The sequence below is a fragment of the Strix uralensis genome, chromosome 4, assembly GCF_047716275.1.
Source record: "Strix uralensis isolate ZFMK-TIS-50842 chromosome 4, bStrUra1, whole genome shotgun sequence".
Taxonomy (NCBI): Eukaryota; Metazoa; Chordata; class Aves; order Strigiformes; family Strigidae; genus Strix; species Strix uralensis.
The window spans coordinates 91,463,407-91,488,507 of NC_133975.1; the positions used below are offsets into that span (position 1 = coordinate 91,463,407).

The 25,101-nt window shown below is 49.8% G+C and overlaps 1 protein-coding gene across 1 annotated transcript; it reads left to right on the forward strand.

The window, feature by feature from the left end:
• Window positions 1-343: 343 nt before the first annotated feature.
• Window positions 344-23,740, forward strand: LOC141942247 (transmembrane protein 151B-like). The gene is made up of 2 exons (XM_074865196.1): window positions 344-548; window positions 20,415-23,740. The coding sequence occupies exons 1-2, from the start codon at window positions 456-458 to the stop codon at window positions 21,843-21,845; spliced, it is 1,524 nt and encodes a 507-aa protein (XP_074721297.1). The 5' UTR covers window positions 344-455; the 3' UTR covers window positions 21,846-23,740.
• Window positions 23,741-25,101: the final 1,361 nt, after the last annotated feature.

A 25,101-nucleotide genomic window follows, 5' to 3' on the forward strand; every position in this document is an offset into this window, starting at 1 on the left:
CTGGGGGGGGGGGGGGGCGCGCACCCCGTAGCGGGGGGAGGACGAAGCTCGCCCCGAGAAGGAGACCCCCGGGTGCACTCCGGGGAGGGGGCGGGGGGGGCACCCCGGGAACGGGAGGGATTGGGAGGGGAGGGCGCACCCCGCAGCGCCCGGCCTCCCGCAGAGGCGCGCCGGGAGCCGCCGGGCGGCCGCCGGCCCACCTGGGGGGGCCGGGAGCGGTAGGGGCAGGCACCCCCCTCTCCGCCTCGTCTTTCTCTCCTCCCCTCCGCCACCTCCCTCCCTCCCTCCCTCCCTCCCTGCCCGCCCGCCTGGGATGGTGGAGGGAGCCGGGAGCACCCGGCAGGGCGGCCCTGGGCGCGGGGGCGGCTCGCCCCGGCCCCGGCGCGGGGGGGCGGCCCGCGGGGGGCTCCGCCGTCTCGGGGCTCCACAGTCCCCGCCGCCGGTGATGGCCAAGGATGTCCTCGGAGGGGGAAGCCGAGGCGGCTGCTGAAAGCGGGCCGGGCAGCACCTCCGCGCCGGGGGCCGCCGCCGCCGCCGTGCGGGAGGAGGTGAGCGGCGGCGGGGGCGCCCGCCCCGGGCCCGGGCCGGTGGGGGGGGGAAACCCGGGGTGGGGGGGACGACAACGGCAGCCGGGGTGCGGGGCGGGCGTGGGGAGAAAGCGGGGTGCCGCGGCGGGAAGGGGGTGCCCGGCTGGGGGTGTTTTCGGAGCGGGGGGAAGCCGCGGCACCAGGCACAGCCCGCCCGGCTGCCGGCAGCCGCGGTGCGGAGCGCGGTGCGGTGCGGAGCGGGGCCCCGCCGCGCCCTGCAGTGCCGGGGCCGCCGGCGGGACACTCCCCCGCCCCCCTCCGCGGCGGCCGGCGGGGGGGGGCCGCTGGCTGCGGGGTTTTACCGAGGGGCCCCCGGCGCCCAGCCCTGCGGCCGGGGTCGGGCTTGGGGTCGGGGCGGCGGCTGGGCCGGCGGCTCTGCGCCGAAACGATGGGGGGGGGGGGGGGGGGGGGGAGAAAGGGGGGCCTGGCCAGTGGAAGTTTGGCTAAATAAACCCGTGGGGTTTGGCCTAGAAGAGCCCGCCGCTTCCCTGGGACTTCTGAAACGGTCGAGAAAATTGCAGCTCTACGAGGCGCTGGTGTTCGTGGCAGGAGGGACACGCTGAGCCTGAGGAGCGGAGCGGGGGGCGCCGTGGCTTTCAGGTGTTTTGGGCCAAAGGAGGAGCTCATCCCTCTCCTTTTCCCTTGGGGCCTAGGCACTCCTGTTGCCTAATCTGCAATAGAAAACACTGTAGGAAAAAATACAGCTTATTATGTTTCTTTTGGAGCAGCTGTGATGTGCTTACCGTGGCCTTGCACATCATAGGGAGGGAATGACGGATGTATCTGAGTGTTGACACAAAATCCTGAGCCACGGGGCATCGGCCAGGCAGAACTGCAGGGCTCTGTGGCAGTGGGGGACAATGCATGTCCAGTCCTGCACACTTGGGACACCAAGCTGCCCTGTTTTAGGAATGCCTGAGATTTTCGTCTACGCCTAATGTAGCCTTTGCTCCCAACTGTTTTGACAGGTCTGCCATTTACATCGTGTAATCCATGTGCAGATCATGGAAGTGACTGAACTTTCTTCATAATACGGAGTTATAACCAAATGTACATGCTCCCAGGGATGCAGAGAGCAGCCTCAAAGCAGGCAGAGAAAACTGAAAACAGAAGTGAAGGCAGCCCTGGAACACTGCTGTGTGCAGTTAGTCTGCTTAAAGCTTCTGTTAATGGGTCCCATGGCTCACCAACAGTCTCGTGGTCCTGTAGTCAAAATCCACTAGCCTCAACAAAGCCTAAGTGAACCCGTACACTTAGGCTAAAACCAAACAGCACTTCTTAAAGTACCTATAATAGGAAATTGACTTGGCAGCTCAGGTTGAAAAAACTGTCCTCCGTGGGTGAAAATTAGGGTTTTCTCCTGTACAATTGCTTTTTAAACACCTGCAGCATGGTTCACTGCGAAGAGCTGTAGCTGGATCCAGGATACGGCTGCTGTTCCAGCGGTAGAGGTCCCCAATGTAATTACAGCCCTGCAGAAGATCAATAGATGGTTAATGCTGGAAGGGATTTTTTGATTTATTTGGTCTAGGACCAGGAACTACACAAGGCTTTCCAATAGATTAAGTCCACCATAAAAACATCCAAGCCATTTCTAGACATGAGAGCACTTGATCTCTCTGCTAAGCACATTATATCTTGCTTCACTCATCTTGTTCTCAGTTTTTCTTCTGCTCCAACACAAACATTTGCACATTTGAGTCTATATCTCAAATGCCTGTAACAGTGACATCTTAACGCTGCAGTCCTACAGTACTGGTCTTTTCCTCCATCTCCATGTAAATAGTCTTTTTGCACCTGGGCCTGCAGTTGCATTTGAATGCCCGGTATTAAATGGGCATTTCATGGACTGCTCTATTAGTCTTGTCATTTATGGATTTCACTTAGATCAAATGCATGGGCTTAAATCTTAAGAGTGGCTGAAAATTGCCTTTATTAGGTAATAAATCAATGTGACATAAAACCCTGAGCTAGTAACAGAGAATGTGTCTGAAGTCTAAGTTTTTACTCTTGAAAGCAGGACAAGCAAAGGTGCAGCTGCGGCGCAGAAAGGAGAGAGGCAGTTCGTTTACCTGCTGTGGCCCTCGTCCTCTTCTGCCAAGGGCCACTCAAGTTTACTGCTGACTTTGCTGAATGTCAGAGGAAGCCCTCAGATTACCTTCCAGTATTCTGGTTTGGGTTTTTTTCTGTTGAAATTTGATTGCTCGAGCTGGATGACCTGGAACAGCCATGCTTTTGGTGGTGGTGTAGGATTTTACCAGCCTATCAACTCTTGCAAAAAAGAATCAGAATCTTTGAGGGGAGGGATTGTAAAGGACGTGTTTTTTCCAAATGTTTCAGCATTTATTGCTGGAGATTGATTCTCTGGACATATTTTCCTTTACTTTCCTCCTGAGGTAGCAGAACCTGCTGCTCTGTACTGCCCCGGTTAAGCAGTGGGCTGTTGGTTTTTCTTGTCTTACTTATTATTGTGACAGCCTACGCCTACACTGAAGAGTTGGTAGGGACTTTTCTGCGTTTCTGCCAATTTACACCTCAATTGGGAAATGGTCTTAAATATTTAAAACTTTAAAACTTAGTTGGAAATTGTTTTTCTTTTTCAGAAAAGTGAAGTTGGTGAGTACAAACATCATTTATTTGCTACCATAGCCAAGTAATCACTGAAGAAAGCTGAAAGCAGCAGCCGCTTGACATTTTGAAATGCGTATTTGCCTTGCCTGTACCAGCAGAGTCAAACAGCAGTTGTCCATGCCTGGTTTTATCTTCTCTATCATATTTAAGAACTTTAATTGGGCATGACATAATGTAATCAGTTAAGCTATTTAAATAAAAGGGGGAAAACCTCATGGGTCGATGTTCCTGAAACCCACGGTCATCAGCTCACTGATGGAGATGTTACAGAAGAGACAGGCCACTTAAAACTGTCTCATCTGCCTCTTACTGCCAATGCAAAATGCAACAGGAGACTCTTTCAAAAGCGCTATTTGTGGTCACAACAGCACCAAGGGTATTACAAGTTAAAATATACATACTGCTTGTTTGCAGTCTACAGCTTTACAGACTGTCAGGTCAAAAAATAGCCGGGTCCTTTCCGCTTAAGGATGCCACTGGGGAGACATCCTCTACTTGAGGGATTAACTCCATTTAGTTCTCCAGCTTTTTTATCCCTTTCCCCCAATAAGAATGACAAACATACATATTTTATTTGTCAAGGCTTATCTTATAGCGTTGAAAACATCAGACATAAAGCCTTCATAACTTAAACTGGGTAGCTTTAAATTGTCCCCGTCTGTGGGTTGAGTCATACTGAAGTGGCTGAGTGGTGGTGGAGGAAGCAAGGCAGGCGACCCTCTCAGGTTTATCAGGCCTGCTGTAGGTGCACCTTACTCACCAGCAGATCCTTACGGTCTGATAAAACCCCCTCTTCTCACAGCTCCACAGGGGCCTGTTTGCTCCCCGCTGCCTTTCTAGCGATGTCTTATTCCTCTAGAGTCTTGTGGTCATCCCCAAGACTCAAGAGAAATGAACCCAGGAGCAGGGGATGGAGAGAAGAGAGGGCACAGGGCCTGTGATGGAGGTTAGCATTCTTCCTTGCCACCTTTTAAGCAGAAGCTGCAGAGGAACCATTGGGTACCCATCTCCAGAAAGGGGCAATTTCCCTGGTAAACCTCCCACCAAAGAGCTGCGCAGGGTGCTGACCCAACAGCCTCTGCCCAGAGGAGGGCAGGGAACATGACACATGGCTCCTGGGGAAGCTCTACTTTTCCCTCCCCTCAGCTCTTCCAAACCTCTTGCAAAAGACCTGCTCCACTAACACCCGGAATGATAGCTGCTGGTTAGCATGAAGGGAGACTTGACACCACCCCAAGCGAGTATGACTGACCAAACAGTTATTTTGTGTGCAGTGCACGATACTCCCCCTCTGAGTGAGGGTGAAACAGGAGAAGCCCCTTTCTACCCCTCCTGCCTGTGGTTTATTCAGCAGACGTAAACCAAGGAGTCCATCTCATTCCTTGATCCAAATGGTCTCCCTCACAGAGACAAAGGAAAAAGTCCAGCAGTAGTGGAATTGGAGGAACTTGAAAGCTTTTTTTCATGATCCTGTAGTTCTAGGCAATATTTGCATTGCAGATCCTGTCATAAGAAAATCCATGCTGAGGCATCACATCCTTTTTTTCTGCTTTTGTTCTTTTCATTGTCCCACTTTATCTTCTGATCACGTGTCTGTTCTTGATGTCCTGAAGTTGTCTGCCTTCTCTGCAATTCACACAAGAAGCTGTCAAGAATTTAAAAAAATAGATAGGAAACATCAAATGGATGTGTCTGAGCTCTGAAGGGCAGCCCGGGCTCCAGCTGCATGGGCTTGTACAGGCAAAATCTTCTGTCCTCTCCAACAGAGAGTGCTCCCTTGGCACCATGGCTGAGACTGAAGTGAGTCGCTCCTTCCAGCTGACCTTCCCAACTGCCTCCAGCAAGGGAATTTTCTTAATGGAGGTTTGTCTGAAGCAACTGGGGAGCTTGTGGAGCTCTACCATTGAAAGGCTGTAAGGACAGTTTAGGCAAACAGCTGTTAAGTACATAGATGTTGCCTCCTGGGAGAAGGAGACTAGGTGACTCCCTGGTAGGTCCCCTCCAGACCTGGTTTCTTATGCTGTCTCTCAAGTGGATAGTTGGTCAGCTGATACCAGTGGAAAGCAATGAGTCTGCACACTGTTTTGAAGCCCCAAACGCTGTCCTTGTTCTCCCTTTCTCACTTCAGAGACCCCAGGGGATGATCTCTCTCCAGAAGGTAAGAGTGGATACCACGGATGCTTTTCAGTCAGTGCAAGCCACTGTAAGAGTGAGGTAGGAGGCATCTTCTCCCTGGGAACAGAGCACAAGGCGTCCTTTCATCTGTTTCTACACCTTGGAAGAAAATAGCTCAGATCATTGCCAGTGACCAGGGACACTGCGGAAACGGAGATTAAAAAGAGTGAAATGTCCCCAAGCAGTCCATAGTGAGTGGGGCTTGTTTCTAGGCGTGTCCTAACACGTGGTAGCTGAGCTATCGTCAGCACTGTAAGGCCCTTGCGGTTGTTACAGTGACACTGTCGTGACTCTATGGATAAGGTTGTGTTTGATTTTTCACTTAGAGCAGGAGTTCTACTTTTTTGGAAAAGCATAGTTAAGTAGTTAATTAGTTTTTAAGTTCTAATCACGGAAAATATAGTTCACTCAAGAGTTCACTTTCAGAGTCTAATCATTCATCGGGCTCCTCTGAGCTTAAGAAATGTAAAGTTAAAAATAGTGTGTCGTGAAACTTTGTTGAGGTCACAGTTCTTCTAATGTCTTTGTTAACTACCTGAAACTGTAACGGGGTAACTTTGTTTAAGCAGCGGCCCACAGAATAGCTGACGAGGTATTATAGCAGGGGTGCTGCCTGCACCCCAGGAGCCCGTGGTGCAGTCAGGGGTAGAGACTGCTGCCAAGAGCTGCCAATGCGGGCTCCTCCCTCAGCGCCGACCGCTCTGCCCACAGCACATCTCGTCTGAAGCCGCAAAAGCAAGGAAGAAAAGTGCCTGAAACGGGCAGGACAGATGGCGAGTGGGAAGGCTGGAGGAGCCTGGCTGCGCACGGAGCCGACTGCTCGGCAGCACCGGGAGGCTGGCAGCCTTCCCAGAGCGGAGTTAAGGTTGTGAAGTGGTGTCTGGTGTACCTGGCAGCTGCTCTCATGGTGCCACACGTGCCACCAGGAGAGGACGGAGAGGATTATGCCCCATGAAATGACCAAGCTTTTAACTTCTGTGACTTTACATCAGGTGAATAATGTACAGGAAATCCCAACTCACACGTGGCACCGTTTCTATATGGCTGAGGTATTGCACATCCCAGTTCAGCATCCAGCCAGCAGAGGCCTTGCTGAGGAAAGACTGGTAATACTGGGCCTTGAGGAAGACAGGGGCTGGGAACAGCTGGCTGGTGAGAGCGGGGACCGGTGGGAGCTGGCAGCAAAGGGCAGAGAACAGGTCATGAAGGATCATGCTCCTGGCAAGGGAGCTAATGGTGGGTAATTGGGGTGACTCGCAAATGTGGTGTCTGCATAACCTGACCTTACCAGGGAAGAGGATGGGTTCAGTCAGACTTCTGCAGGTCACGGCGTATTTGGCTGTGGGAAAGGAATGATCTGTGGCCATGCACTTATGGCCAGAGGCCTTCTTCATACCCATGCAATTGATTGCTGTAGGAGCTAGACCAGGAGTTGTGGAGTACAACATCTGATTGGTCTGGTAACAAAAGTGATTTGGCACAAGGCATCGACATTTTACATTGAAAAGCTCTTGCAAACCAGCACAGTGTGTCCTGGAGGACTAGAGCTGGAAGGGCCTGAGAGCCCACAGGCACAAGCTGTGCCATCTCCCTGACTCTGCGATGGTCAGGGGGAGCATGGAGCACCATGGAGGCTGGGGTGAGAGGATCTGCCAGCAGGGTCCAGCCAGCATGGGGATCCCTCTGAGGACCACAAAGATGGAGAACAAGCCCCTCGTGGCTGCCTGGAGGTGAGGTGGGCCAGCCGGAAGTGCCAGTACCTGGTGAAGGAAGGGGGTAGTGAGGGCATGTGCTGAAAAGGTGGGAGTGGCAGTATGTCTGCAGGCCTGATGTGTGCCATGGTCCTCTGCAAGGGACTGTCAGCAGGCCAGGGCAGGAGCTAAATCCCCTAGTTCCCACCAGCTGGTACTTGGAGTGGCAGAATGAGACAGCTCACATGCAGAGGAGACGCCTTCCCAGAGAGTGCTGCTGCAATGCTTATGTGAAAGCACTCTGTAAATGCTATTTTTTCAGTGTCTTTGGGAGGTATGAAAAGGTGTCATGAAACCATGCCATGAGGCAAAGTCAAATCAAGAAATAAAATCCAGATGTCCTGGCTCCCAGGATCCCTTTTAACCATTAGGTGTTTAAATGAATTTCCAGTGAAGCTTTCACCTGCTGTGCTGTCACATGTTATTGCAGAATGTGTCGCAGAGAGAGAAGAGAGAAGCAAGGAGAAGTGATATTTATGATGAAACCTTGTTTCTCACAGGGAAGCATTAGCTGCTGGGATACTACCTCATCTTAACAGGAGCACCATTATTAATTGACAGCGCTGAGGTCCCAGCTGTGTTCAAAAAGGTGCAGAGATGGGGAAACACACTCCCTGAATCTGACAGAGCAGTGGAAGCTTGAGCGGTGGCTGGATGGTGTTGTGAGGGATGCTCAGCTCAGCAGCATGCGGGACCTGGCACGACCACAGCCTGAGCTGCGGCTGCCCAGCGCCGCGGGGCTGGCAGGGCCTCTGCTGAAGTGTGGCTGGCAGGCTCTGACAGGGAGATCACACGTGGGAAATGGGAAGGCAGGAGGTTGAGAGGCCAAATCACAGAGCCATGTTGTTCTGATTTTACTAGGTAAAAGGACGGTGTTGCAAATATGTGAGAATAAAAATAAAACTTCATGGTTCTGGACAAAGCTTGATTCACAGTTCCCTTTGAAAGACTTCCCCCCAGACTTCGCTGGAGCTTGGATCAGTCCTGGATCATATTTTAGATGTTTCTATCCCCCATTTAAATCTCAAGGTATTCCTTTAGAGTAAGCAAAGATTAAATGGTATTCATATTAATGAACTATTTTCGTCATTTGCAAAGTCTCTAAACAGAGTCATTCAACGACTAGGCTGCAAATAGCTGGTGAGGAACTAACACTGCTTGGGCTTCCTCCTCACAGAGCTGTCTCCTCCTGGCTCCCCACTTTCCCCCCCAGGGAAACCGGTCCATGGCTGTTGTCCAGCCTGGCTCCAGGTCAGTCCCTCACTTCCCCATTTTGAGACTGAAGGAAGGTTGGGCAGGACACCCAGAACCTGTGGCAATGGTGACACATCTAAGGCACAGGACATGCACTCTTCAAGGGTGGGGACAGCACCTGTGACCCTAGGGGCCCAGGAGTGGGAAGGGACAAATTTAGTGCACCACTGAAGTACGGCTCTAACATCCACTACTGCAGGCTGCTTGTTTGAACAGCACAGGAGAAAACAACCTGCTTGAGCACCGCCAGCCCCCTCTCGCTGCTCGCTCCTCTCCCACCCCTGGAGAGCTGCATCTTGTGAGCAAAGGTGGGTGCAGAATAGGTATTACAGGATTCCTGTTAAACCCAGCTGGGACTTTGTCAAGCATATAGAGGCTGGCAGGCAGCGACTCTCCCCCTCTCCCCGCTGTCCCCATCCCTGCCAGGCTGAAGCAACGGGAGCTGGTCCCATCAGCCCTCCTGTTTTCCCTTGGCTGGTGTCGGTTTTCCCTTCGTGTCAGTAAAGCTGCCAGTAACACCAGTGCCCTCAGCAAGTTGCAACCTAGCTGATCCCTGGGGCTGTGGAACCTCTGTGTCCCCTGCGGCTTGCCCAGGGGTGCAGGGAGCTGGGTCTGGCTTTCACAGGCTGGAGCACACTGGAGCCCGCTCCTGCCAAGGTGAGGATCACTCCGCTCTGCAGCCGCAGGATGGACGGATGGATGTGTGCTGCCGTCAGCCCTTCCAGGAGCTCCCTGCAGTGCAGGAGCAGGGTCAAGGGCACCTGCACCAGCCCCACCTGGGGCTGGCCGCTGGCTGCGGTGGCAGGGCAAGTGGCTGGCTAGGCATGAGGCAAGCTGCAAAACACCAGGCTATGGCTCGTGCCAATCACTCGGTCTCGCTAATCTGGCAGTGGCTGGGAACTACATCCCAGGAGCTTTCCTGAGGGTATGTGATGCTGTTATCAGTTGAATGCCAAGTGTTGAGGTAAGCCACATTGTTATACCTGTAAAATTTACCCTGTGTCTACTAGGAACCTCTGATACTCAAGGTGGGGGAGTGGGTAATAGGAGCTAAGTATGGGTGCTTAAAGTGTTGAAAAATTAACTGTTCTTGGAGCTACTCTCTTGTTCTGAGACAGCTCCAATTCCAGCTTTTCTTCCCTGATGCACTCATTCCCAGCATTGACATTACTGAGAAAAATCCTCTTCCCCCAGAATACACTCTTTGCGTTGCCGCTGAGTCGAAAGCTAGTGGCAGTAACATCAGCAATTTGGGGGAAAAAGGGATAATTTTGTTAGTGTAGCATTTTTGTGAGCTTGTAAGAAGCTGCCACTAAAATAGCCAAGAGTTCTATTTTTCAAATGGTGACCACTTTGTCGCTAGGATTCCTTGGCACTGAAAATGTAACTGCATGGCTTTCCTTGGAGCAGTGTGTGGGAGCATCACCTGTGGATGTGTCTAGGCCCAAATTCTTCATGCCACTTGCATTCGTACCCTTGTATTTTAGTGAGTGGTTTTCCCATCCTGCTGTGATGTGCAGCATATATATTGGCTGGGATCCAAATGCCTTTGTTTTCTGGGATTTCCTTTATTTCTGCTTGAAGAACTCAAAAGTATCCTGCAAAAGCTACAGCTGAATCTGACATTTCAGAGGACTGGGGGCTCCTTCTGTCCTGACCTCTGCTTTCCTCATCTTCAGATGGTGGCTTGAATTCATGAGGGTGAATGGTGTGAAATAACAGGCTGTCTTTGTATGGTATTTCAGGGGCGTCCTAGCATCTGAAATTCAGGTGAATCAGCAAGATTTGTGCCTTTTCATGGTTTGTCTTGTCCTGCGATAGGCTCTCCTGGGGAGAGGATTTAATGCTACCGTTTTGTGCACCTTCCCACCCTGAGACGTTCCCCCGGACAGCTCCCTTGATGGAAGGATGAGATTAAATCTCCGCAGGGATTTAAACAATGAGAAACCAAGCGATCCCTGCTCACCACAGGAGGGCAACTGCTGAACCAAAAGCCTGAGTCTGACACTACAAACACGTGGAGTGGATGCAGGTTATTCTTTTTAAACCAAGTAAGAGCATTTCTGCTGGGCATTGACATCATGGCCCTGGCCTGTAGGAAGTTTTCATTCTCACCGGAGTTTCGTGGCAGAAAAGCAAATGCTGCATCCAAAACATATGTGCAGCAACCAATGTGCTCCGTGTTCAAGGACTGGAGAAAAATTCTCTTTGATGCAAAATGGCTTTTTCTGTTGCCTTCTATCCCTTATATTCCCCTTTCCCTCCATGCTGGCAGCCACGCTGAGAGCACTTGCTACTGACTCAGCATGAGCTAGGGGTAATGGGCTTCTTGCCATTCAAGATGGATGGCAGGAGGGATTTTGTTTCAGGCTCCCCAGGAGGGGATTTATGGGATGACTGTTGTAATATCGCCCTTTTCCCTCAGCAGACCTTATTACTGATGCCTCATGCGGTGCCCAGATCGGGTCACATGGTGGAGGAGCACTTCTACCCATCATACACCAACATCTGGTCTAGCACATCCCTGCAAGCTCCTTCCTCACTGTACTAACAAGTATCTGACCTAGGAGTTAATTTGGCTGTGGAAAGCAATAAGAGGTTGTACTCTGACTCTTCTCCTGCAGTTGTCTTCTCCCTGGTCACCCCAAGCCTTCTCAGGACAGTCTTTCACCAGGATCACCTCAGGAGCTGGAAGATGATATCTGCACCCACATGTGTTGGGGACAGGGAGTAGAGATCTTCTTGCTCTTCTTGCATCATCTCTGCCCACTGCACAAAGGGCAAAGCCTTTCTCAGCACCAGAGGTTGGTGCTGGTGTCTGAGCTCACCTCAGTTATGGTTAACAGCACAGCCTAGGGCTTGCCTAGCAAGGACTCAGTGGTCCTCTCTGTGTTATGTCCTGCCATGTCTGTCAGGAGGTGGAACATTTTCCACTGCCCTGTGTTGACCAGGATGGAAGAGTCTGTCATAGTTAGAGACAAAAATCTTTCATCCAGGCAAGTCACCACCTGACAGTGTGTGACTTGTGGTTATTGATTATTCTTTCCCTTTCATGTGTCTCATTGGGATATATTCATCACAAGCATAAATCTGCAGAGGCAAATGCAAGTATGACTGGTGTTAATTTATCCACCATTTAAAATTCTTTCTTCTCTACTTTTATTTCTTTTCTTCCAGTCCTCTGTCAGTGTTTAGCCCGCTCTTTTTTCCCCCTGGACAAGAAGATTATTCTTGCTAAATAAAAGAGGAAAAAAGAGAAGATTTACTCTTTGCTCACATGAGTAATCCCAAGCTGTGGAGTCATTTTGTTGTTGAAGACAGTGATAAAGTCACCCTGTATCCCTGAAGCCAGGTCTTGGTGGAGAGCAGGAGCGTGCTGTGATGCCACACATCTCTCTGAGACACAGCTGCAGCGTCAGCCCTGCAGCACACTGTCACCTCCGTGGGAGTCGCTGCCCCTATTTGGGACAACCTTATCCCACTCCCCCAGGCTGTGGGGAGGAGATCAGGGCATAGATCTGGTTTTTGGAGAAGTTCCCAGCAGCGAGAAAGCAGCCATGCATGAGTAGCTGCTACCCAGGCCATAGATGGGCCATGAGGACTGCTGGCTCATACAATGCTTTGGTGCCGTCAGGTTCAGTGCTTCCCCCATTGATCCTCACCCAGGTCCTTTCTCTGGGCCTGATTCCCTCCTGCCCCTGCCCAGGCTGGCTGGTCTCCATCCTCGCCTGCCGGCGCCCTCCCCCTGCCTTGGTGGCACTGGCATTCAGAGCATGTCGAGGCTATCCTTTTCCTTCACAGCTTCGCACCCACCGTGTTCCCCCTCATTTCTCTATTTCCATGCAGGCCACGTCTTCACTACCCTCTGTTTTCTTTCATTCTTTCATTTTAGACGTGATAGCATTTTGCTTCAGCAAAAATTGCAGCTCTTGAGGTCAGCCACCAAGGGCAAACGTACTTACACGTGGGGTTTAAAAGGAGAGGACGTGCTTTTGGAATGATTTCCCCAAAGGAGAATTTTAATGCTTTTAAAATTGGGGAACCCAGATATCTGGCTGTGAACCAGACACAGTCAGTCAAACTTGGGCCCCAAACTGTCCACAAAACAAACATTAGGATAAATTCATGCTGTGGCAGCATATTTTCTGCTCATACAGCTCATGCTGGAGTTTTCAAGGAGGCTGAAGCATGAAGTCTGACAAAAGAGGAAAAAGCCATTTTGTCAATAGAGAGCTATGGAGAAATAGCATAAGCATAAGGCAAAATTGTATATCAAATTTTTAAAGACTGTGACTCCAAAATAGTTTGGTCCATTTCCTTTGGACCTCACAGACTATTTCTTCCCCTCTATTGGGATCAGTTTGGCAACTTTCAGTTCAAATTTATTTTGCCAGTCAAAATCAGAAGTGGACAGAACAACAGGTTTGTCATTGTCACTGTAACCATTTGCATGCCGTAAGCAGTACTGAGGCGGCTCAAAAAGGAGAGATGTTTCAAGCCCACACTGCCATACAGCTACTTCTAGAGTAAAATACAGCTACTGATGAAGAGCATACAGCAACAGCAAGCAAGGTGATAATGTGCTCCACTGAAGCTTTGGGAGGGTTTCTCTTAGTATTGTATGTAGAGCTGTATGTGGGATTGCTCCTGGCAGTGAGCACTGGAAGTGTGAGGAGCACCTTGAGGTCCACATAATGCCCACAGCCTTGTTTTTATGATTGACACTTAGCTTTGTGAAGACAGTTGTCTTGTATAAGTTAATGGGGTATTTAGCCATAGATTGGCAGAGTGCTGCAGGAATAATTACCAGATTTGACACTATCCACTGGAATTAAGTATAAAATCACTGCTGGTAACATTTACAGTTGGCACAAACATTAGCAGGCTGGTCTGTAATGATGAGACAAACACAGTCCTACAGAGGGATCTGCTTCGTTTGATAACTTCATTATTCAATCCAAAGCCAAATCCTAAATTACACATTTCAGGGTGGAGAGTGAAGCCAACCCTTCAGCTGTCCTCAGAAAGAGTGACTCAAAAAATACCTGGGAGCAAAGTGGGTGAGTGGTTGAACATGAACTCCCAGGGTGGTGCTGGGCAAAAAATCTACTAATGCAACTCTTGGAGACAATAAAAAGGGGGAATGAGTGGGAATGGGAGGTGATTTTATGTTTTGGTATGAAACCAGTGAAGTAAGTGCTGAAGTCCTGTATCCACTTGCAGGGTGCACATTTAAGAAGGATCGCAAGGTGCTAGAGAGAGGGCAGAGCAGCAAAAAGAGCTAGGGCAGTGCAGTGAAGGACTTCCAAGACGTTGACCCATTTAAATTGTCAAAAAGAAGTCTGAGAGGTGCCTAATTAGAATGGAGAAGTATCTTCAGGGAGAGAAGGCAGTCATATGAAAGGAGTCTTTCATCACCCGGAGAATGGACATCCCTGCTGCCATGAATGGGGGCTGAAGTGAGACAAAATTACAATGGCAGTAAAATTTCATCACCAGAACAAATTACAAAGGGGACTGCAGGTTCTTCATTTCTTTTACTCTTATCAGTCAAAGCAGTGTCTTTATGGAAGATGAGCTTTTACCAGCCACTAGTTACTGGGCTGTACATAGGACTGTAGAGTGAAATTGCGTTGCCTGTGAGATAGAGGAGCTATGGGGAGAAAGTGTAGTGTCTCCCAGTCTTAAGGTGTAAATGTAGTTTGGGTTGTAATAGAAGCTGAACCTTCCTGATCCAGAATAGTCTTGCTAAGTTGATAGGACAAATTTCTATGACTATGTGTAAGTCCTAAAGAACCATCTGTTTATTATATCATAAGAATCCCCACCAACACCGAGGGACAGCCATGTGGCTAGTGGCTGAGTCCTGCTGTCAGACATGCTTGTATCCAGAGGTCAGCAAAAGCAGCGAGTCATCACTGGCAAAACAGAGGCACCAGAGTTTCAGGTTTGGTACCCAAAAACCTGGGCTGATGGAATCAGTCTGGGCTTCTCTGAGCATGGCCCTTCCTCCTCTTGCTAATGGCGGGGCTTGCTTGGAAGAACAGGGACACCCAGACCACCTCAACCTGTGCCCCGGGAAGTTAATTCGTCAAGAGGAAGAGACCTAGAGGCACAGGCACAATTTACTCCCGCAGAAATATGTTGTTCTGGTTCTCTAGCATCCATCTTACATATCAAATATGCCTTTTAAGGAGAAATCAGGGTTTGAGGGGAGGTAATTTTTTTGTATTCTTAGCCACCCCCGATGCAGCTGCTTGCAGGCTCACTTAGCATGGTTACCAGCTACAACTTACCTGCACTTGTCTTAATGCTGGTCGCTTGCAATTAGTCAAGGGATGGGTCAGAGAGCCGAAACCCTGGCCACCAGCCCCTTGCTCTTGCCACCAGAGCATGCTCGGCTCCAGCTGCTAAGTGGGGGACATGCCGGACTGTGCACTCCCCCGCTGCTTTCTCTCCACCCCTTTAAACTAGGCTTGATTAACAGCCCAAATCTGCATGCTGCTACAACACAGAGCACGTTTTAATGATTTTAATTACAGTTGCTGCAGCCAGAACCCAACCTGGCTGCTGTTGGGTGGGTGTGCCTGTGCGAGAGAGGCTCCACACCAGTCCTTGCATACCTGCTTTTGATCTTGGGCATCTGCCGTCGGAGGGTGTCTTTGAAGGCAATTGCCCTTTCAGCCACTGCCTGGATGTTTTATCATTTGCAAACTAAGTTTTGCACAGAACTTTCTTGAAGGAGAAATAATCGAAATGTTGCCAGCCTGGAAACTCCTGTCTGCTACAGGTGTCAGTTGAAATTCCAGTTCTCTGTCGGCAGTTAGGGCTTTCCAGACTATTTTCCAGCAACTGCAGCAACAAATTAAATAGCATCTATCATTTAGTGTCTCAAAAGGCTCCACGCCACCAGACAGAAAACAGACCATGGGAGGATGTGGAGCTGCCTCTTCGTTTTGCATGGTACACAGATCCTTCACTCTGCCTGAGCTTTCTGGAAATGACGGTCCAAAAAACCCCAGTGCAAACACGGAGCAGCACTGCCTGGGGCCAGGGACAGCTCGGGGCAGGGCTGTCCCCAAACCTTGGGGGCTTTTTGGACCTTTAAAGGCTGTGGCTCCAAAATAGTTTGGTCCATTTCCTTTAGACCTCACAGACTATTTCTTCCCCTCTATTGGGAAATAGGCTGCCAGCATGGGCACCCTCAGCTCTCCCCACACTCGCCACCTCTCGCCTGTGGCATTTTTCTCATTCATGATGAGATCTACTAAAGAATTTGGGAAATATTTTGTTGTTGTTGTTCTTAAGTGTGGAAGAATAAAGTGAATTTTGGCTTGTGATTATGGATAGTTTGGGTGAGAGTTAACAGGAGTGTCCAATCCAGGCAGGTGCAATGAGAAGGGACGCCTTTGAAAGCTGTTCAGCTGCATGCCAGAGTGTAGCAAGACATTATTTACAGCATGTGTTTTCAACACAACTTGAAATTCATAAACAATAATATTGACAGCTCGGCTGTGCTTCTTCACAGCATTCCATTCAAACCAGGAGATTTTTACAATTTGTTACTGTCATCAGAGCTGGTTGGGACCTTTTGGATGAAATGTTTGATTTGGCAAAGCCATCCTTTTTGACAGAAGTGGTTGTAGAATCACAGAACAGTTTGGGTCGGAAGGGACCTTAAAGACCATCTAGTCCACCCCCCTGCCCTGGGCAGGGACACCTTCCACTAGACCAGGTTGCTCAAAGCCCCGTCCAACCTGGCCTTGAACCCTTCCAGGAGGGAGCAGCCACAGCTTCTCTGGGCAACCCTGGTCTCATTTAATCTTCTGTCAGGAAGCTCCTCAGGTCAACACTGGAAGCAAAGCACAAAGCAAAGCCCCCAACAAGCAGGATTTGGGTTAGAGACCCAAATCCATGAGTCCTAGCTCGCAGGCAAAGTGCCTGGTGACTGAGCCTCAGTCTGTTCTGGGACAGTCTGTTTGGCTCTGGCATTCTGTCAGGCTCTCTGTCTTTGCTTTCTTCAATTATATTTCTCTATTAACATTTTCCAGGGGTTATGCTTTTGTTCTGCATCAAAACAACACAGATCCCGCAGCATTCCTCAAAGGACACAACTCCCGTTTGCTGGCTGGCCCAAGTTATGGAAATTATTAGTTTCCTTAAGCATTTATTGTACTTACCCAGAAATACAAGCTTGCCCTGTTTCGATCTGAAACACTATGCACGGAAAGGAAAAAATTCCACGTAGTACCACAAACATCATGCTTGCAAGAAGGTGGTATGTTAATTAATAAAGGCTGGGAGCCACTGGTTTAACATATTAATGAATTTGTTATGCAGAGAGAGATGGAAAGATATATTTCCTTATTAGATTTTTGAATGTCTGATACTTTTATTGTAATTATGTTCTATTTCATGTCTTTCTTACAAACCCTCTAATAAGTGTTTCTAATAGTATAATTGTGTTAGATAATATTTCAGCAAAGGGATGGAGAAATAAGGGAATATAGGCCAGATGAATGTATTCAGAACTTGAAATAGGAGGAACAGCTGTGGGGGTAGACCCTGGAAGAGAGATCCTTTTATAACCGAGGACCTGTGGAGAGTGGGATCTGCTTAGGAACAAATGAGGGTATGAGACAGTGGGTCAGAAGAGCCAGGAGAAAATAATTGTATTTTTCCTGAAGGGTTTTGAACATGAAGGCCCTGCTGAACTGGACTGGTAGGTGTGTGAATCAGAGATGTGGCAGTGGGCTCTATGGCTGCATGTCTTCACTAATGCAAGGAGGAGAGAAGCTGCCTTTTTTACAGGCTGCAGTGGGACTAGTGGAGGTAACGTGGTTTAGGCTGATCCAGCCCTTTGAGTGCAGTGGGTTGAAGACCATTTTTGAAGTGTCTCTAGAGGACGCACACAGAAATGTCATCTTGGACCTGCAAGCCTCTGAGCTGCTGCCAGCCCAGCCTGGTGCTGCTCCAGGACTGGCGAGACCAGAACCATCTCTTCCCCCAAAGGGGAGATGGCATTTCATGGAGCTAAGCACATTAAGAGGCATTTGCCCGCTCCGATATGGCCACTGATAGCCCTAACCAGCAGGGCTGGTTGAATCACCCCTTGGACAGAAGCCAGGCAGTGAGTTGGAAGTTGGACCACATCGCTGCAGAGAGCAGAGGAGTTGTTAGTCAAGGGAAGTGAGATAAAGGGAAGGTGGGGACTGCAGTGCCTTTGGCAAATAGTACCTTAACTGACATGGGCCAGCCCTCTTGCATGGTTGTGCCCAGGGCCAGGCTGACAGCTCTTCGAACAAGTCATAGAAAAAATCAGGATTCCCGGAGCTGCATGGAGTACTTAAGCACTCACCTGACATTAAAACTGACTGCTGGGCATCTTTTGCTGGGTCCACTGGTATTCTTCACAGTATTAACCATAAACGATTTTACATGAGAAGTACCTGTGGAAACCTGAGTGTGGACTTAAATTCCTGTGCTAGAATATTGTCCAGCTGTTTTCTTCTGCACAGTCCCAGTGACTGGAGTAGAGAGATGTTCATTTTTAGAGTTTTCTTCACCTCAGAAAACCTTTAGGGGAGAAAAAGGGTAAAGGTTTGCAATTCTTCATTACAGTCCATATTTTTGCATTACTATAGCACTTAAAAGCTCTAGCTCCGTGTCAAGCGGAGACAAAGAATAGAAGACAGTGATTACCAGTGGAGTTCCCACGAGATGGGAGAGCCTGGGGCTCTGACCCGAGGTTCAGTGTATGGCTGGGGCAGAAGCCTACACTGGGGCAGTAATGCACTGGGACAGAGTGATGGGTATTTGACAAGAGTTTCAAGAGATGAAACTCTCCATGACTGCACGGAGACTCAGGGATTCCCCCCCAAAACTGCCATAGTTATTTTTTGGCTGATTTGAGGACTGCCTGAAGCCACTTCGTGGCTTTCCTCAAGGTTTCCTGCAAAAGGCTAAGGAAAATGGCCTTATTCTTACCCATACTAAGGTCTTTTCACTGCCCTACCTACAGAGAAGTTATGTACCATGTCCTTTATAACCCACTTAGCTTCTCAACACCTATTTTGGCCACTGTAAAGGGAGTACAGCCCAGAATAATTATTCTTTCTTCTGACACATTCACACATACAAAAGGTTTAGGATAAGAATAGAAATTCTTTACAGATTCCTGCTGGATGCATCAGGAAGAATCAGGGGCCAGATCCTGCCCTTAGTCCCTGCAGATGAATACTGATGTAGCTCCCTAAAATCAATAAAATTACTCTGCACTTACACAGTGTCAGATTAGAAGCTATGAAATCAAAACCAAACCCCATGAAGTCTAGCTTGGCAGTGCTCACAGCAAGCCATAAAACCCTCTATAGTTACTTGGAAGTGGTTCTCTGTCCCAGAAAAAAAAAAAAAAAAAAAAAAGCAGTGTTAAATCTGACCTGATAGCCCTGCAAGGTTAGATGTCAATGCTTCCATCTCATTGAGAAGACAGTAAACTCTTCTTTCTAGTGGCACCATGCTATTATTTCCCAAGTCATAAGATGCTGCTCCTTAAATTCCTTGCTGGTTCAAGATTACTTACTAAATCCTAATTGCTGTGGATCCAAGATGAGCTATACTAGGGGAGAACTTTATCTGTGGGGAAAGAAAGAGAAGACATTTCCCAAACCTAGCATCTGTTGGCATCTACGGAGCAGTTTGATGCATTAGATGTGGCCCCCTGGGAGAAGGAGTAACAGTGTGCTTCTATTTTTGCATGAAATCAGGCTCAGCAGAGGGCATGATGATGCATGAATATCAGTGTGTATCTGCTTTCTCACTGTCATTTCCCCAGAGTTAGGGGGGAGGCAGAGGATGGCAGTAACAAGAGGAACTCAGACAGCCCTCCGCATTACCTACCAGGGCAGCGGGGGGTCTTGCTTCACGCACTTTCTACAGACGGGCGGCTGCCAGCCAGTAATGTAATTCATGCTGCTGCTGCTCCTTGCAGGGAGACAACTCCGTTTCCGCTAGCTGCTTGGCTCAATTTGGCATTTTTTATTATAGCCTAACATAGCATGACAATGCAGCTGATTCACTGCACCATGGCTGGGGTAAGGACTGCAAGCATACCATCTCAGGCGATGCAGTGGGAGTACGAGAGTGCAAACTCCAGCTCTACTCCCAGCCCGACTTTTGGGACTTGAAAGAGAGGGATGTGCTACATTTTAAGTATTCACGCATACACCCTTAGCTTCAATGCTTAAGCTTTCACGTATTTTAGGTCGGAGCTAGTCTTCTAACCAGCCTGAAGCTATGCTGCACTGTGCTGTAATCCTGACAATTTTTTCAACTAAATGTACTCGAATCTAGTAATTTTCCCGATGGCTCACCTCCAAGAAAAATGGTGTCGATCATTTGGTAGGTTTCAGGGTTGGGTGTGAGTCAGCTCTGAGTCAGGCAGCAGCTCCAGCTCCACAAAGTACTGGTCCCTCTGTGCTGGCACAACCCATGGGGCCACAGCCCTGCGATGGACGCTGCTCCTGAGCCTCCCCAGCAGCACCGTGTGGGAACCCAGGCGCTGAGCACTTGCTAAGCAAAGGGGCAAGTCCACAGCCCCATGCTTCACGTGCTGCGAAGCCCTCTCGGCCTCAGAAGATGGCGAGGTGTGTAGATGATGCTGGCTCCAGGTAGGGCGAAAGAGATGGGGACCTGTCTTGCCCACTGAGATGGGGCCCGTCCAACTGGGGTGCAGGCACAGCGAGTCACTGCTGTGTGAACAGCTTCCCTCCCCAGAGCCAGGAGGAAGCAAGGAAGGGGTTTTGTCCAGAGACCTCTGTCCCTGGCAGGGTGTTTCTGTTTATATTCACATTTATATTAGGTAGGGTGGTGTCCCAGTCCTCAGGCGGTCGAGAGTGAAGCCAGACGCAGTCTTGAAGGCAACAGTCACTGTGTGCGTTATGCAAAGTGGTGTGACTGATGGGTTCCTCGCTCTCTCTTTGTCTTTCTCTCCCCCTCCCCGGTGGTGTGATTGAAGCAACGCCCTGTGAAGCAGTCCCTGAGCGCCTGCATGTGCCGAGAGTCCCACTGGAAATGCCTCCTCCTCTCCATCCTCATGTATGGCTGCCTGGGTGCGGTGGCCTGGTGTCAGCTGGCCCGGGTCACCAAGCTCAGCTTTGATAGCTCCTTCAAGGGCAAGTCCATGATCTACCATGACAGCCCATGCTCAGACGGCTACGTCTATATCCCACTGGCCTTCCTCTCTATGCTGTACGTGGTGTACCTGGTGGAGTGCTGGCACTGCCATGTCAAGAGAGAGCTGCAGTACAAGGCAGACGTGGACAGTGTGTATGAATGCATCAACCGCATGCAGCAAGCCACTCCATGCATCTGGTGGAAGGCCATCAGCTACCACTTTGTGCGGCGAACCCGGCAGGTGACCCGGTACCGCAACGGTGATGCCTACACCACCACGCAAGTCTACCATGAGAGGGTCAACACCCACGTGGCTGAAGCTGAGTTTGACTACTCTCACTGTGGTTACAAGGACATCTCCAAGGAGCTCCTGGGCCTGGAGAGCTACACAGCCACCAAGCTGAGGTTCACCAAGTGCTTCAGCTTTGCTAACATTGAGTCTGAGAACTCTTACCTGACTCAGAGGGCTCACTTCTTCACGGAGATCGAGGGGCTGGATGACTACATGGAGGTGAGGGAAGGCATGCAGCTCAAAAATGTGGACTTTAAAGAGCTTATGATGGCCTACGGGGACCCGGATCACCTCCCATGGTATGTGTCCCACTATGCTTTCTGGGTGGCAGCTATCCTGATGATCTCGTGGCCACTCAGGGTGCTCATAGAGTATCGGACTGCTTACGTCCACTACCACGTGGAGAAGCTGCTGGGCCTGGAGTACACGGCACCCACAGCGGCAGAGGAGCCCTTGTACCGGTACCGCATGCCCCGAGATGCCACACAGGACAGCACCGAGCTGGAGTGGCACATCTGCACCAACCGGCAGCTGATCCCCAGCTACTCGGAGGCCATGCTCATGGACCTGGCCAACTCCCCAGCCTACAACAGCTACACGGTCTGCCGGTACGGCGAAACAGCTCATGGCTGCGAACGCTGCAACCGTGCCTCCAGCACCTCCTCCATCTTCTCGCGCCACGCTTTCCACAGCTGCAGCGGCAACTCCCGCCTCTCCCTCAACACCAGCCGCTTCTCCCTCTGCCGTGTCCACGGCTCCCACAGGACAGGCCTCTGGAGGAGCCGCAGCAGCAGCATCGCGGACCGGGGCTGCCAGGACGAGCAGTGCTGCTCCTACTCCAGCCAGCTGGCTGTCAACGAAAACCCCCCAACCTACCACGACGCCCGCTTCTTCCCCGTCCTGATTGTGCACAGGCCAGAGGGGCACGACGGGCAGCATTTCTACGTCAGGCGCTCCTCCTGTCTAGAAACCTCTCTGTGACAAGCCTCCATGGTTTCTCAGCTCCTCTGCCCCGGGACAGGGCTTGCAGGGTGCTGCCGGCAGGGAGCCTGCAAGCATCGGTCTCCACAGCAGGTCGGCAGGATGAGCTTCAGCTCTTCCCCCTGCCATTGCAAGAGGACGTAGTCACTCTGACCAACAGCTAACCTCATTTCCAAGAGATTCTCTCCCTCCTTCGGCTGGTCTCCCTAGTCTTTTGTTCCCCTCTTCCTTTCGCTCTTTCATTCCTCACCCTTTCTCCGCTCCTCAGTTCCCTGTCTTTCCTCTCATCCCACCCACAATCTTTTTTTTGCATTTCAGTCACAGCATTTGACCGCTGTTGCTGCTGGAGGATTTATAAAGCCTGTGCTTTGCAGTATATTTGCCCTCTTGGGTGCCCTGCAAGGTAAGAAACTCAGATAGAGAAAGGCAAAAGGCATGCGGCCAGGCAGAGTCAAGTCAGAAGGAGAATTCAGATCTGCAGGCACTGAGTCACGTCCTGCAAACACCAAATGAGGTGCTTTTTTATTTATTTTATTTTATTGAGTCTTTTTCCCTCTTCCTCTGTCATTTTTCTCTCCTTTCTTCACGTTCTCTTCCTCTTGTTTTACCCTAATCTTCCTTTTTTTTTTTTTTCAGTTTTCTCACTTCTGCTCCCCAATTTTTCTGTGGTTTTGCTGGTGAGGATGTCTTTTGGGGTGTAATTGCCTTCCATTGGGCAAAAATAAGGTATTTGTGGCACAGATGTCACTGACTGCTGACACAACCACAGACTATGCCCCTGAAGACTGCTGAGGTCTTTCTTTCCAGAGCAGTGACATACATCAATAAAGCAAAAAGCCCTTTGCTCACCTTGTCCTGCTTGGTCTGCAGCAGAGACACTGCTGCATTTCCAGCTGTAGTTACCCTTGTCCAGCTCCACCCCTGTTAGCAGTTGTTGAGAGCCATAATGTAGATCAGTGCCCTGTTAGTGCCACTATTTTTAGGACTGTGGGTCTGGTTTGTGGTTGTTTCATTCCTACTACTTGCTCAGAGCAGCATGGGCTGGACAAGGGGAGAGGTGCTGGCGAGGGAAAAGGTAAATATGGTATTAACACTCCCACAGATAGTCTGGAGTTGTTAGGAAGCTCTTCTACCCACAGCGTTTATTAGAGCAGTTGCAGGACTGCTCTATGTTATCTTTCAGCTTTCCATGTGCCCTGGGGAGGGCTTTTGGCTAGTAGCCCACTGCCGCCTTCCCACCTTCCTGGCTAGATGTGGTGCCACCCCAGCCCGGGGCAGGAGGCACAGCTGGGAGCCAGCCCCACCGGCCGCTCCTGCTGGGGCTCCGGGCTCTTCCCGCAAGGCTTCCCCCGGAGCAGGTACAGCACCTTCCAGAATTAGTCCCAGCATTGTCAAATGGTCCTGGCAGAGCAGACCACTGCACTCCGGACTGTGGGCTGCCCTCCTGGCCTGGCCAGCCGCCTCCTGAGAGCCAGGGACCAACCCAAGAAGCTTATGGCCACACTGAGGACCCGCCAGGGACCTCGCACCCGCCAAGCCCCTGTCCCACAAAGGATGGTCGTATGCTGAGCAAGCCCCGTACCATTTTGTTGTGTGGATGGTGGAGATTATTATCCACCACGACTCACAGGAGAATGCAATACGATCGCAATACAGTCACTTTCAAAAGCAAAGTGTTGTCACACCCTACAGCAGGTAGGTAAGAAACCGAGCCCCTAGAAGGGCTGCAACAAATGCTTCCTCCCAAGTCCGTTCTCTGTGTATCTACATGTAATATGAGATTTGTAAAGTCATATCAGTATGTGTAGATGATATATAACTGCATACTTATATGGTGATTTCTTATGGCATTGACTGTTGCACCATGTTAAATACATTTTGTTTTGGTTTGATGACTCCGTTTTGATGTGCTGTGTTTCTTTCGACTCCAGAAATTGAAACATTGGCAGTACCTGGCTAACCTGCTGCAAATGACGGCACCATCAGAAAGGTTGTTTAAATTCGTACGAGTCGATCTTTTTTAATGTAAACACTTTATGTATGATTTATGTGACATTTTCATTCTGACAGCTTGGCATTTATCACAAAAGATAGATAACACATATGATGTGTTAGTTTATCACCTCTAAAAAAGCATAACCATCCCAGACACATGGAGGAACCAGGTTTGGGCTCAGGGTAATGATTATGGTTGGGTTGGGGCCAAACTGGATAACGTTGAAACTTAGAGAAAAATCCAAACTTAGATCCACCCTACAGTGACCCAGTCCTAGTCTTCCATCTACACCGTGCCACCTACCACCCCCAGGCAGAGCCAGGAGAGTTTGGGAACTAGGAAGGGATCAAGACTGAACTCAAAGCTCAGACTCATCCCTGATTTACTTGTATTCTGAAGATGAAGTAAATGCAAGTCTTTAATATGGTTCCCTGTCCTTATCTTCATTCACACAGAAAGTTAAAACCAGCACATATGGAAGATGTAAGAGCTGGAGGAGGCTGAAACTTCACGAAACAGAGAGGCTGGAATATTTCAACACAGTTGCTTACTGAAGGAGGTGGTAGGGAGGAAGACAAGAAAGGAGAAAGGAAGAGATGGTAGAATAATACAAATTAAATGAGAACAGAGTTCAGCTGCAGCTAAGATAATTCCCAAATGAACAGCATAACTCAGTTACGGCAAGCTTAGCCCAGACACAGGCAGGATGAGTTTCAGTCTTCTTGTGAACTGCTGCAGCCACCTGTGGCTTTAAACAGCATGTCCAAGATCTTGGCATGGCCAGTTTAGTCCCATATGTATTTCAAGATGGAGAGTTATATTTGGGTCCTCAGAAGTGGCCACGTTAAACAGTATTATTATCCGACATGAACAAGCACTGGCAATCCCATTATTATGATGGGTTGGGCAGAGAATGGAGACAGTTTATGTCTGTTTTAACCTTTTCAGTATCCTCAAAATCCACTACAATATCCAGCAGCTCTCAAGCCGTGTCCTTGGCAGGGTTTGGAAAGCCCAGAGGGTTTCTGCTTCTTCACGTCCTGTGTTCTGGCCCAGCTTTGGGGCATTTATTTGAGAAGCCATCCCTAAGCTGCAAAAGCCCTCACACACATGGAGCTCCCTCCCGTCACTTGCTGTAGTCTCTGGTGGTGACTGAAAAGCTGGGAGCAGCTCCTGTTCTGGCCTAGGGCTGAACATGCTGGTTTCAACAGTTCATCCACCCAGGAAGCACCTGAACAGCCGTCCTGGGTCTCCTACACC

Excerpts from the sequence above, each read along its gene's own strand:
- LOC141942247 (XM_074865196.1), top strand. The coding sequence starts at position 456 with ATGTCCTCGGAGGGGGAAGCCGAGGCGGCTGCTGAAAGCGGGCCGGGC. Across the intron at positions 549-20,414 it reads CCGCCGCCGTGCGGGAGGAG|CAACGCCCTGTGAAGCAGTC; the intron begins GTGAGCGGCGGC and ends GTGTGATTGAAG.